At 41.1% G+C, this 14231-nt stretch overlaps 1 protein-coding gene across 4 annotated transcripts in view; it reads right to left on the bottom strand.

The window, feature by feature from the left end:
• Nucleotides 1-14231, bottom strand: part of LOC116054771 (lymphoid-restricted membrane protein) — a 35739-nt gene that overhangs the window by 8162 nt on the left and 13346 nt on the right. Inside the window, exons 17-30 of one of the 4 annotated variants that reach the window (XM_035995869.1) lie at nucleotides 13829-13980; nucleotides 12240-12351; nucleotides 10559-10802; nucleotides 9135-9187; nucleotides 6752-6848; nucleotides 6228-6230; nucleotides 5415-5592; nucleotides 4610-4697; nucleotides 2298-2344; nucleotides 2002-2090; nucleotides 1675-1868; nucleotides 671-755; nucleotides 410-464; nucleotides 271-298 (exon numbers count right to left, since the gene is read on the bottom strand). In XM_035995869.1, coding sequence (XP_035851762.1) covers nucleotides 271-298; nucleotides 410-464; nucleotides 671-755; nucleotides 1675-1868; nucleotides 2002-2090; nucleotides 2298-2344; nucleotides 4610-4697; nucleotides 5415-5592; nucleotides 6228-6230; nucleotides 6752-6848; nucleotides 9135-9187; nucleotides 10559-10802; nucleotides 12240-12351; nucleotides 13829-13980 — 1425 coding nt within the window. Of the gene's footprint in view, nucleotides 1-270; nucleotides 299-409; nucleotides 465-670; nucleotides 756-1674; nucleotides 1869-2001; nucleotides 2097-2297; nucleotides 2345-4609; nucleotides 4698-5414; nucleotides 5593-6227; nucleotides 6231-6751; nucleotides 6849-9134; nucleotides 9188-10558; nucleotides 10803-12239; nucleotides 12352-13828; nucleotides 13981-14231 lie in introns of all 4 variants that reach the window. The other 3 variants (XM_031306496.2, XM_035995868.1, XM_031306498.2) reach the window with 3 other exon arrangements.

Genomic DNA, 14231 nt, shown 5'->3' with positions numbered 1-14231 from the left:
TTTAAGACATTAGACTTTAAGAAAAGAATTAGCAAACTTTGCAACTTGTCCTCTAGTAGTCTGAATATATGAATTCTCATTTTGAATACAGAGAGGCAGAAGATGAAACAGACTCATATGGGGCTTCTAAAATCTACTTTTAAAACACACATAATCCTAAAAAGAGTGTCTGGTTTCTACTACAAAAATGATCAAAACATGTCCTTAACAAAGCAGTTGCTTGCATTACTTATTATAGAAGGCAGCTCCAAGATCTAATGGTATACATACCTCAACCTCCTTGTCATTAGGTGACAGGCTGCAAATAAAGAGACAACAATGAGGACTCTGTGACTTAAGTCTTATTACATGTACACATGGATGATAATGGATTTGTGTGTTGTGTTACTATGAACATTTGCCGTCTTACCTGTTCTTGTCCTCTTTGGAGGTGCCACTGGTGTCTGAGATCATTGACGTCTCAGCTAGGAATGGAAATGATAAGCAGGTGAGTCATGGTTCGACAAATACCTGATCAAATGGTGCAATCACTATTTAGAATGTTAAAGAGTAAATGTACAAGCACTCATTTACAAATGGAATAAAATTTGCTATCAAAAGACAGGTGATACATAATATATATACACACTATCTAGTATATAACAGTGGACAATGAATATATTACACATACATTCCTTCTCATTGGCCAAGCTGGTCTCACTTTGGTCCTCCTGAACCCTGTGCTCCTCGATGGCCTCCATGCTGTGGGACAGCTCCTGCAGGGTCCGGACAAACATTACTGCCTCTCTCTGCTCATTCTCCCCCTCCTGATCAGCTTTTAACTGGGATCCCTTCATGCTCACATTCCCCTCAACATCCATATTGCCCCCTTTACTTGCCCCTTCCCTTCTCCTTCAATAGTTTTTAGATAATAAAAAGGTAAAATGTGAAAATTCAAAGCACCCGGCAGGGTAGTTGGCTGGAGTGGAGCTAAAATGAAACTATGTACTTTCCTATTCATAAACACACACACCCTTCTGCACACACGAAAGACAGCATTTCTCCTTATGACACACACACATACACTATCTCATGCTGAATGACATAACCTCATCACTGACAAGGAAATTGATTCTTAATAACACCAGCTCCATTCAACAGATCCTGGTGTTTCATCTACTTGTTTTATGCGAAGCTTAAACTAGTGTATAAAAAAAACATAGAAAAACAAATCATAAATACTAATGATGCATTATAAAGAAAATCTAAAACTGAACCATAACTAACTTGTACATTTGTACATCTTATTGTTATGATGACTACTTTTACTCAGTAACAACTGACTTATTATTTATTATTATTATTATTATTTTTATTACAATTTATTGTGTGCATTACACACCACAAACTACTACAAACTCTGTTCTGAACTTTATTTAGGGTCTGGTAGTAAATATAACACCTTTTGTGGTGAAAACAAAAAATACATTTGCTATAAAATGTTACTGCTACCTTATTTAAAAATAAAATAATCTACAGTAAAAGAATCTACAGTATAATGATCCTGATTTACAAAAGAGCAGCATTAAACTCCAACAATAAATTAAATTACTTGAAATCCTTGTCACCATCAATATGTAGAATTACTAATCCGACAGTCAGTTGACAAGAAAGTGGGAGTAGAGCAGATCTTACCAGTTGCCTTTTATTTTTGCCACAGAGGGGGAGGGAGTCCTTTTTGGCAGCACTATCTTCCGATTGGCTGGGGTCAGAGGTCACGCTGCCCATGCCGCTCCCCAATTGGCTGGCATGTGTGGAGGACGATCCTGACTGAGGAGAGCCGCTTTCAGAGAAGGTGGTCGCTCTGCTGCTGGTGAGCCGCTCTGTCCCTGAAAGAAAGAGTTGGTTGTGTGGGTGATCAAAGTTACACATAGATGCAAAAAGGAGTAAACAAACAGTCAGCTTAAAAATAGTTCTCTCTTCCTCACCTTCATAAACCAAGATTTGAGTTTTTCTTCCTACCTTCCATGCTGGCGGCTACTGTTGGCACCTCGGCTGTAGTGTCCTGCACACTCTCCTCCTCTTCAACCAACACAGGTAGCAGGCACGTGCTGGAACCCACATACAGTGCACCTTTACACAATACTATAGCATTTGCAAAAAAAAACCTAATTTAAACAATGTCTCTAAAAAGGCAGAGTGACAATTCTCCCTTAGCAGAAGACCGTTAAAATCTCCAAGTGGATAATTGCCGGTGTTGGATAGTAAAGCAGTGTGAAAACCCTGAGTTGACCATGAGTTGACAGTGAATCACTCACCTGTCCTCCGCTACTGATCTGTCTACCGACTGGTCCCGGTTCAGGCTCTTAGATGGACAAATGTAAAGAACAAGAAGGAGGGAGGTGGTGAGAAAGAGACAGGTGGCCTTGCGACGCATTTTTTGCCCCACAGTACAAGAAATGGTCAATGATTAAAAGACACACATTCATTCACATACATGTAGCATACCTGTCCCATGGCAGTGAAATGCTATCTAAGCTCTACAGTGTGTCGAAGAGAAAGATTGGACTGATTACTTATATAATGTGTTGCTGCATGGAGAGCCCTGCTGCTCTGTGAGTGTGTGTGTTGCTGAGAAGGGTGCTCAGAGAACACGTTAACACTGGAACAGCACTAAGTAGTGGAGGCGGACTGCGTGCACACAGTCGTGTGAACACACACAGGCACAATGAAGCAAGGTGAGCGCTCAGAGCAATGCAATGGGATATTGTGTAATGAGTATACATATTTTGACACAGCTCAAAATAGGAACGAGCTGCCTTACCATTTCGCCGAATGTCATTTTAGAAACTGTGAAGCAAAATAAAACTGGCTGCTGCTCTTTTACCTGTTCGCAGCACTTTCAACTTGCATCAGATTCAAATCCAACACAGTTTATTTATTTAATTATAGCTATATTCCAAAAGTTGAAATCATCCAAGTTTTTTCTTTGCTAAATAATCCACTGATAATTCATAACAACTTTGGTTTGTATGCCTGCACAATCATGTCCTAGGTTGTGTGTTATGTCTTGATTGAAACTGATTAAACAATACTGAATTTAAGGTGCCATAATGTTATCATTTATCATCTCTTTGTAAAAAAATATCAGTAGAGATACCGGTAGTAAATTTGTCACTGAGTGAAATCATAACAAAACAAATATTAACATTTTTAAATGGTTAATTTTACTCCATTTCTTTCCCTGGGACAAATTTATAGTTTATGCCATCTTATGTTAAATAATTATATATATATATATATATATATATATATATATATATATATATATATATATATATATATATATATATATATATATATATATATTTTTTTTTTTTAATAGACAGATATGGATATGACATATATATGGGGAGATCCATCCATCCATCCATCTTCTTCCGCTTATCCGGTAACGGGTCGCGGGGGTAGCAGCTCCAGCAGGGGACCCCAAACTTCCCTTTCCCGAGCCACATTAACCAGCTCCGACTGGGGGATCCTGAGGCATTCCCAGGCCAGGTTGGAGATATAATCCCTCCACCTAGTCCTGGGTCTTCCCCGAGGCCTCCTCCCAGCTGGACGTGCCTGGAACACCTCCCTAGGGAGGCGCCCAGGGGGGCATCCTTACCAGATGCCCGAACCACCTCAACTGGCTCCTTTCGACGCGAAGGAGCAGCGGCTCTAGGAGTAGAGCCGCTGCTATATGGGGAGATGTTCTATGAAAATATCTTCTATTTACAAGTAAAACTACTACTTGATTATATCCAACTGATTATGTTCACCAGATTGTGGTGAAACAGCATCAAAACAATAGTCAGCCTTGGCTCTAACATGAAAACACTGCAAACCCATCTGATGCTGGCCATAATTACCATGAAGCAATCTTATTGTATTGACCAAACATCAAAGCAACTCATTGTAAAGACTAATTGGTCCAGACAGACAAAGGTTACAATGATGATCCACTGTGCCCAAGCGTTTGCTAATGGGCTTTGGAGCATCATGGTTATCTTTGAGAAATTCTTCAGCTTTTATATAACTGGTTGTAATCTCATTTGGTTAGTCACTAGATATTTATGATATTTAAAAATCAACAACATGTAATTGCAGTTGATTAAAAAATAAAATACATTTTTTTACTTCCTCTTAATTGACGGTCTGCTCAGAATTGATGTGTTCCTTTTTTGAAGCGCTGTCTAACTTGATAATAATACTTTAAAATTACATTTATAATTAAAAGCACTTTAACATTGACACCTTAATAAGTCATATTAAGTATTCGGTATTGGTCTGTTTTGGCAACAGAGTTCAGGGAAGCCAATAGCCCATCTTACCTGATTGTCTGATCTTTCCCTAAATATCTCTGCCCTCTCCTCCTTGCGCTCCTCTCCGCATTTCTGAAGGAGGACCAGCCCCAGCCCTGCCAACTGAACCCCTCCCCTCACTTCAAAACACACACTTACTCTTACTCAGCCAGGAAACGCATGAAGTGACAGACAGAAACAGAGAGAAAAAGAGGAAGCCAATGCTAAAGAGAATAGAGGAAGTTGTATTCCCTTATGCATTAACACACTTCTCCTCTGCTACTAACCTTAGTATGACTCATGGCTCCTGTGCTCGAGTCCGCTTCACCTTCTTTCTCTTCTTCTCCCCTGTGGTCCTCACTGGTCGGCTGGGTGCTGACCACAGGTGAAAGGTCAAAGGTCAACTGTCAAGCGCTATCCATTTTCTCATTCTCGATTTCGTGCATTAGATATGCTTTTAATTTAACGAGACACAACTGGTACAGTATGAAGCGGTAAGAGAGATGAGGAAGAGCCTTTGTCTCTTTGTAGATGGACTGTGCCTATGCAAAGCATGGCTGCATAGTTACTAATTAGCCTACACACTCCTCCCACAGGGAGGAAACACCCATTTGACTAGCAAATGTGCACCATATCATAGGAAAATGATTCAATATACCTAAAATGTTGTCTTCAACTGTGACTACAGTCGCTAACACCTATCAACTTTAAATCTAGAAGGGATGGTTTTTACTGCTATGAAAATGAGTCAGGATGCGGGGTGAGGCTGTGTGGTAATCAGTCAGTCAGTTTCCTGACTACGAAAGCTTCTATTTCGTGACCTTTAAGTGGGATTTGCCAATCCAAACACCAACTGAACAGGCAGTTCTATGGATAACGTCAGTCTCTCTCTCTCTCTCTCGAAATAGAGATAACATATTTGTTTCACAGCTCAATCGCCAAAATTTTACATTTTTCTGAAGTGAATGGAACAAACTAGGTTTGCAATATGCTATACTTTATGTAATTTGGAATTTCCATCAAGGAGAAGGCAGTCTGATACTCTGATTATGTGCCCAGTCTATCAAATACAATATTTATTCATCCATTCACCTCTCAGTCTGGGTAATGTTCTCATCTGGTCCAGGTGATGTGCTGTCGGGAGGATCCATCTGGGCTGCTGTGGGAGGGGTGTTACTAAGTGTCACCATTTGGTCCTGTTCAGGTGAGTTGCTCAAATTCTTGGTTGGACCACAGGTGGAAGACTCTGCAGTCTCAAGAGCCTCTGCATCTGTGGAGACAGAGAAATTAGATCAGTGTGAAGTGTTATCAATTTGCGAATTTTGTTTCCTACATTTCCCAGGGTTCATTTTGACAGCACCTGAAACATTAGGCGTGTTTGAGATGAGCCAGGCCTGTGTAGAATTGATCACCGACTTGCTCTGACGTCGACTTCAAGAACCAGGGCATGATGGGACTTTTCATTGTTGTTGAATTGGAGAGATTCCGATTGATATTTGTCTGATTTGAAGGTTTATTATGTTACCACAATATGTGTTGTTTGGCTGATGTTGGCATTTAGTAGTCAGAGAGATTAAATACATTCAGATTTGGGATCATCTACAGTCTATGTATATTAACATCAGCAACAGATTGCCTGTATAGCATTTAACAGGCTACTCTGTCATAATCAAAACAATTGGAGGCTGCGTATAAAACCAAAGAGTTTTTTTTAAATGGGGGTTTCGTAACCCTAGGGGTACTTTGGAGTACTGCAGGGAGTGATGACACAGGGCTGTATTGTGCATCTTTATACAGTATAGGCATCTTTCTTCTACCACATGGTAGAAAAATATATATGGGTCTAATAACATTTTAATAAATCGGATCTACAGACGGTGAAGGTGGCATGAAAAGGCTGAAAACTGTCTGACTTGACTGCTCGTATCCAATTTACAGGCAAGGCTCATCTGCAACGAGCCTAATAGCTCAGTGTGAATACATTAGTTTTGAGGTTTTATTTATATTTTTAACATCTGAGAACATTTCTTTCTCCATGTAGTTCAAATGAAAAGTGAAATAAGCAATACTCACTAAACACAAAGGATATCAATAATTTACTTATCTAGATAACATTTGTGTTGCAGTAATGCAGTCACTACGTACTGTACATGGTTTTACAAAGACATCATGTAGTACTGGATTACCAACAAAACAATAAAAATGTGGTATTTGGTAGAATTAGCAAGTTTTAGTAAAGTCTTCTCTCCTCTAAACAAACCAAAGAGTGAGTCATTATCTAAATCACTTGGTATGTTTGCTAAGTTGTAAATGCACACAATAGAGCAATGAGACAGAAAAAGAGAGAGCGAGAGAGATAGAGAGCGAGAGACAGAAAGTGAGAGAGAGAGCAAGAGAGGGCGAGCGCGCGAGAGAGAGAGAGTACTTACTGTTCTCTGGGTGGGACAGATCAGGGAGAGCATCCGCCTCTGGGTGTCGAATGCTGACAGCTTGTGAGTGGGCGCTCAATGGCACTGCTGCCTCCTCCTGAAAACACACGCACATAAAATGATAAATGTTAAAAAAAAAAAATGAAAGGGGTGAAAAGATCAAATAAGCAATACACATTAACTATGTACCAAACAGCAGGCCCACAATCAGTCAATAGAAACAAATCTTTGTCAGATGGGAAGACATTGCATAAGGAGTCAACAAAATCTAACAGCTGACAGACAACACAAAGCTTCTTTTCTATCAGTGATGGATTGTTGGAAAGAGCACCAATTACTGTCATCGTCATAGGAATTCAAAAAGCTAACATCACTTTCAAACTGACTACAGCAATGATGGAGCATTTAAATTAGTTTTAAAAACCTTGAAGGCATGATATTAATTAAACATCAAGGACTGCAAGTGAGTAGAATGCATAACATCCAAGAACAGAAAATGTTAAAAGACATTGAGATCATAGCTACTTAATGTGTAGTTTAGTGTACAGCATGTATCATTATTTGGTGCAGAATAAATTTGGAATATATTTTTCTTCAAATGCCGGTGCATAATCCCTTCTTTTGCCAACAACAACAAGTTATTCTCCCTTTTACCCCAGTGTGACCTGAACGTTTTATTACGGTCATTCTATATAAGGAAGCAGACAGCTTTAGCACAAGCATACAGACTGCTGCCTGTGAGCAGCAGCTGTGAATAATGATGTGTGAGGAGCGATTTGGTAGGCAAATGGCAGAAAGAGGAAAAAGAAGGAGAGAGTGCAGACACTTGTGAGAATAAGAGAGAGAGAAAATAACACATACAGGGGTTTCCCTACCATTATAAGGCTTAGGCGCCGCACCCAAGCAGTTTTGGGCCGCACCACCTAAGCCGAATAAATGTAAAGTCAATGTCTACACAGATATGGTAATAATGGTTCAAAATTATGTGAAATTGGATTTTTTTTTCTTCTTTTTTTTACCAAAAACTTTCCTGAGGTAGGACCCCCAAACCCACCACCAAATACGTGCACTTAAGTCTTCCTTTGCGGTAACACGCTGCCCATGTATAATTTAATAAATGACACTTACAGTATAACCTATAGCGACCTTAGATTCAGATATGTCTATCACAGGGACATGATGGTGCATTCAAGGGTATTCCCATATCTGACTTTTGAAATTAGTTTTTATTATCCAGTAGTGAAATAAAAATCAGCAGCAGCCTAAAATGTCTGCCCGTTATATTAAAGTATAAAGATCGCTCTAAAAGCTCTTGAGGCTGTAAATCAAAACTTCCTACTTCCTTCCCACTACTGCAATCATAACTTCAAAAACATCCTACTTCCTTCCCAACATTTCGAAGGAAGTATATAATTATTTTTCTCACATAGTTCCACACCTGTCACACATGGCAACAACAGTTGTCTATTGTGGTCCTCTGAGTGGGCTGAGATTCAGTGTCTTGCTGGAGAGCACCTTAGCAGTAGTTGTTCGGGTTCGAGATAGAAACAACAAATATTCTGAGCAGGTTTAAAACTGTCAGTCCCTGGTCCTCATCTGTAACCTTCGACAGTGCTGTGGTTCGGTGGACGTCTCACATCCTCTGCAATGTATTTTACACTCTTTACAGTGCAGCTGAACTTAATCCAAGTCTTTTGAAGCTGTGTATTGTGATAACTTGTGTCACACTCTATTAGTTGAAATCCTTAATTCTGAACATTGATTTTAGATGTTCAAACTAGTTTTCCCCAAAGGCCATGACATTATTATTTAAGCCCATGTAAGATAATGGACAAAGCTTAAAAATCCCTGTGATATATAATGAGGTATAATTGGTTTCAATGAAGGGGTATTTCTATTGATGCTGTTCTTCATTTTTAATATCAAGGAGATACCAACCCATTTGTTGAAATGAAAGGCATCCTAATCCCTAACCAGGACATTTTACACATTCCTGAAATCACAAGCCACAGGCACATGGGTTTCCACAAAGTCAAAACTAGTGGTATCCTCTGATAATCACATGTGAGCCATCCCAAATTAATTTGGGCATGTGGTTTCCAAAGATTAAAAGACGCTTGGAAGTTACACTCAGTTTTGCTATATTATTAAAATGTCAATGCCAGGCTAAAGACTCTATGATGTTCTGAACTTTGAATTTACTCTGAAATGCTACATGCAGCAGTTGAAAGAAATTAGGTTTTCAAGCAAAATAAATATTAAGGAAAATACAGAGTTAAAGGATATGTCTACAAAAGGTTAAATCCAGGCACATCCCAAACATAGTGAGCACCTTGTACAATACATACAGCTAATACCATGACAATGTCACAACTCAATTTACCTGCAAAGATTGACAGTTCATGTCTGGCTCTGACTCAGTGCAGGCTGCAGAGTCTGTAACAGATGCAGAGGAAGATGAAAAAATAAAATATAAATCAGGAAAAAATGAAAGGAGGAAAGAAGAGGCTGACCCCCCCCAAGAACAAACAAAGAAGCTGTTCATTATAACACAAATGCTTGTCCAATTCATCTACAGGGGTTAATAGCCATCTAAAAGAAACCCCACCTTTTACCATAAAAAGTCAGACTGTCTATTATGCAAGGCATTGAGTTGAGGGAGGGGCAGAGAGGTTAAAATACCATGCATGGCTTAGGTGGCATTAATGACCACATTCACACACTCATTTTCTTTCTCTCTGCCTGCCAGCCGCTCATGCAGGCAAAGGAATGGGGGATTACTGAGCTCACTTCGTGGCCTCAGACCGGTCGTACACCTGGCCATACAAGGACCTTGAGGAAGAGAGGATTTCACATACTGTGTAGACACACACAACCTTCATAAGACTAGGGCCACAACAACCATAGAAGGCAGGGGTCTACTGCCAAGGGCCTCCGAGTGTGTGTATCCTTACAGTGAGTAAGTGCGTGTACTGTACTGGTGTTTCAAGGGTGGCTGAGTGCCCTGTGACTACCATGGATTACAGGGGGGTTACACACACACACACACACACTGAGTCTGTAAGCTGTTTTCACCTTACACCTAGAGTTTTTCCTGTGAAGCATTTTGTGAGACACAGTGAAACCTGCAAACCAGCTGCACATGTGAGCGAACTTAAAGTCACGACATAATGTTTAACTAGTTGTTCTGTGCTTTTAATCCTCACAATAGGGATTTAAGAGGGTAAGAAAGACTTTAATAACTAAAATATTGCTGCTGACACTCAACTCCAACGAGAGCTGTGGGTTAGCAAGAGACAGGCATGTTCAATTTATTCATACCTAATCTAGAGCTAGGAATGTTGATGCAATCACAGTACTTCAAAGTATGTTCTCAATATTTCAGCAGGATGTATTAGTTCACATTCTTGTTGGTGATGTATGAGGTTAACTCAAGGCTTATTTTTTTTTTTACCAAGATTGGATCCAGAAGTAGGAACAGGGTGAGTGGGGGTCAGAATGGGGTTACAAAAATATTAAAACTATATTTAGCCCTATTTGGCTTGGCTTTATGAGGTTCCAGTTAGCTCTGGGCTAATTTTGGTGTATACTGGATTTTAAAAGGCTGAAGAAAGACTCCTCAGTTCCCAAGTTTTCCTGAGATACATTTTGAAGATTCAATCTGTTGAAAGCCATTTACAAACAAATTGCTACAGTATAGCAGTATTAGTCCATGTAGTGGCACTCTTTGAATAAAGTTAAAATTGTCACTTAGCAGTTGAACTGTTGGCTGGTGGTTGTTCTGTCCACCTTCATGTCCCCACTCACCTTGACCCCCGCCTGCTGCACCATGCCCAGGCTGGGCCTCCCCAGAGAGGGCCGACAGAGGAGTGGAAGTGTCCCTCGCTTCTCCCTCTCCAGCTGTGTCGACCACGGTCCACTTCTCCTCCCCGTCTTCCTCCTCACCTCTGTCCGTTCGCCTGCCCTGTTCTCTGCAATTCCTCTCTGCTAACTCGTTCTTCAGGAAGTCTTGAAGGGCGAACTCCTCATCCCAGTCCAAGTCATCTCCAGGCTAAAAAAAAAAGAAGGGAAAGACAAAGTCTCAATAAAAGGTGTGCAAAGGTGACATGAATGTAACAAATGCCACTGTGGCAAAATCCAACTGAAGGACTGGAGGTGATGAGGCTGAAGTTCAGCAGTAACAGCCTCCATAATTGAAAAGAGCACCACCACTGCTTACTTTCCAACAGACATCCCTGAGAAAAAAAGTACTGGACAAACAAGTGTTTTCTGACAAAATCACAGCAATGATTACTTATTAACAAAGCTGTCAGCGAAATAAAAATGTAACTAAACAGATCTCATAGTTTTTCTTTTTATTACGGTTCTTTTTGTTGATTAACAAATCCCAGGGAATCAGTTAATTTTAGTGGTTCTTCCCTGCTTCAGAGCTATATTGAATAAATGACTTCAAAGTAAGAACTGCATTATTTGTCAATGCACCAAAGTCATTGTATTTTGCAGTAAAAATGGTGCTGTAATGGAAATGTTCAAGCATGTATCAGTGAATTTTGTGCAAGGAGCAGTGTGTAGGTGTGTGCTTGCATCTAATTCTGCGAGTGTGTGGGTGCACGTCCACTTCAGCCGCCAACTCGCACTCAACTCTCCTCTACCAGATACTCCATCTGTCTGAATACAGCATGAGGTCTGTCACGGCTCTCCAAGCAAACCTTCCAATATCCAATGTTAATCCACGCAACATGCAAAACACACATAAATGATCAAAGTTGAATGTATTCCAAACCCAATATGACTTTTATGCCAGTGAGCATTTAAACAGTGTCCCAGACCATGTGTACATTTCATTAAAAATTCTAAAAACAATGTATAGTGAGTACAGATTAAAAGGCAGGGTTGGTAACTATTTCTAATGTACACTTATTTTTTTAAATATATTGTTTGAAACGGTCTTTACACCCTAACAGCAATAATAACGTGTTGCCTCTGAAAAAGGACCGAAAAAGATCCGTCATCTGTAGCTGCTGTAATCCTGTCAAAACGTCCACCAATCACTGCCTCACGATCCTCTGGGAAAGAACCAATGAAACGCCTCCTTGCCCTGCTGCACGTACTCTACCCCTCCTGTGTAAGCCTGAGCTCAATGCGCGTCGTCGCCACACTGCTAACAGTAGTCACGTTTGTTTTAAACATTCAGTATGATAATATTAGCCGTTTGCTTAAACTTAAATAAATGAGACATGAAGTAAAATTGCGGTTCTTTCTTCGCTCTGAAGACGTGCACGTCTGTGTGTGGGTCGGAGCCCTAAGGGCAGGGTATAGACGGAACCCCGAGGAGATGGTATTTTAAATCTTGCTAGCTTTTTGACATTACAAACCCTGCCTTTAACATTACATTATTTATGAGAATAGTGAAAGCAAGTAGCTGCTGCTGTTGTTTATTAGATATAGGCCCATGATCTAGCCTGCACATCCTGCCTTCCTCTCTGACCTCTTCCTCTGGTGCAGGTGTCTGGCATGAGGCCTCTCTGCTGTCCTGAGGTGTCTTTAGCTGCTCCAGCTCCTCACAGAGCTGCCGCTTCTGGTTCTCCTGCTCCTGCACCCTGCATGCAACAATATAAAATCTCATTAATTGAAAAACACCCAGATTATGAAAGCACTCGTCACTGTCCAGACAGCTAGAAAAACGCATGCACAGAGATACTAGAAGACAGTACAGTAGACATACTGTACCCAATCCGCAGGCCCATGCAGTGTCCCATTTTGTTGCCCAGGGTGACCAGCGCCAGTTCTCTGACTGGCCCAGTAACGGTTTCTTCACTTCACGGTTTGTAGATCCAGTCCCAGCCCGACCCTCTAATCTAATCTCAGACTACACAGAACCTAAAATGTGTCCTAGCACTGACTTGTAGTCCAGTCTTACTCTAAACATTCTGTATTATCCCAAACACTCCAGAGCAGGAGGTAGAACTATACCTACAACGAGCCCTCTTCAGTTTTCTAAAGTTCACCCTGGTAAGTAAGGACCAGTAAATGTGAGATGGACAGCCTGACCAGTTCTCTCTCTCTGGTCTCATACTGTTCCACTCTAGCTCCGTTATATATCTGAAGGGGATGGCCGTCTCCATGAACACACATACAAACAGGCGCACACACACACACACACACACACACACACACACACACACACACACACACACACACACACACACACACACACACCAAGGCAAACCCATCACAGAGTCAGAGTGAAGTCCAGAGTTGGCACAAACCCAGACCTAGTGAGGCGGGCCCTTTGGGGTCATTGAGGTCAGCATGATTGACAGGTCTTTCCCCCACTCAGCACAACTGGCTGGCCAACTGAGACAGAGCACTGGAGAGCAGATACCCACACATGCAGGGGTCTGACATGAAGTAGCGTGTGGTGTTGTTAATGCTGCGATTAAGTTTCACAGATATGGACTTGTGACAGGCAGATCTACTCTAATGGCAGAAATAACTTAATTGGTTGAATAAAATCCTCTTTAGCTCTGCTCAGTTACTTATTTTATCAACTTATTTAGGAGCTCCACAGGCACCCTAACCAGCTTATAGAGACAGCTATAGACTTGTATAAACATGGAAGGTCAGCTAGGCTAACCAGCTAACCTAGATAGCCTTATTATGACTAGACAGTTTTTTCCAGTTAGTAATTACACTGCTAGATTTAATCAGCTTCTAGCGTTCTTGCTAATGCTTCAGTCTATTTCAGGGGCGTCAGTTTTACCTTACTTAGCCAGAAAATGAATTCTTTAGCCCTGCCTACTAGGGTTTAATGTAACCAATGAGATCACTACTGCACAAAAGCAACTCCTCCTCAAAGAAAGGTTTTCCTACCTTATAGTCAAGTTGTCATTAATGAGCCAGCATAAGATTCACTGCCAATGGTTCTCTTCCATCTTCCTCTGGTACATCCCTTTCACATTCATTTGCTCTCACACCAATTCTCAAACACCATCACTCACTTCAGCATTCAGCAGCTCATACATTTCTGACTGCCTACTGATTTTAATGGAGCGCAGACAACAAAGCTTTGCTCACCTGACTGAAAGGTGCAGGATCTCAGTGCGGGACCTCCTCAAGTTACTGGCCATTTTGATCAGCTCCTTCTCCAGTGAGTCTGTGTACTGGGCCAGCTGGTCCAGGCTGAGGGCCCAGTCCGCCCTCCTCGCGTCCAGCTCGGCCTGCACCTTCTGTGGGAAGACAGGGCCCAGGGTCAACCGGTTGGCCTGAAGAGCTAGGTGTCTTTTACGCCTCCAAAAAGTTCTGACACCTAACTAAAAACAAAATCTTTCCACGTCAGCCGGAACACCGACGAACCAACGGAAGACAGATTTGTACTGGTAAAGCTCTGCTCCACTAATGATTTCTGTCTCATTTGCTATGTTTACTGCTGTATGGCAGTACGTGGCTAATGAATGCAGAGTGGCAACAATGCACGAGG

The sequence above is a fragment of the Sander lucioperca genome, chromosome 20 (genome assembly GCF_008315115.2).
Source record: "Sander lucioperca isolate FBNREF2018 chromosome 20, SLUC_FBN_1.2, whole genome shotgun sequence".
NCBI classification, from domain to species: Eukaryota; Metazoa; Chordata; class Actinopteri; order Perciformes; family Percidae; genus Sander; species Sander lucioperca.
Note: the sequence above shows the minus strand (reverse complement) of the source record. Positions and strands in the feature narration are given on the sequence as shown.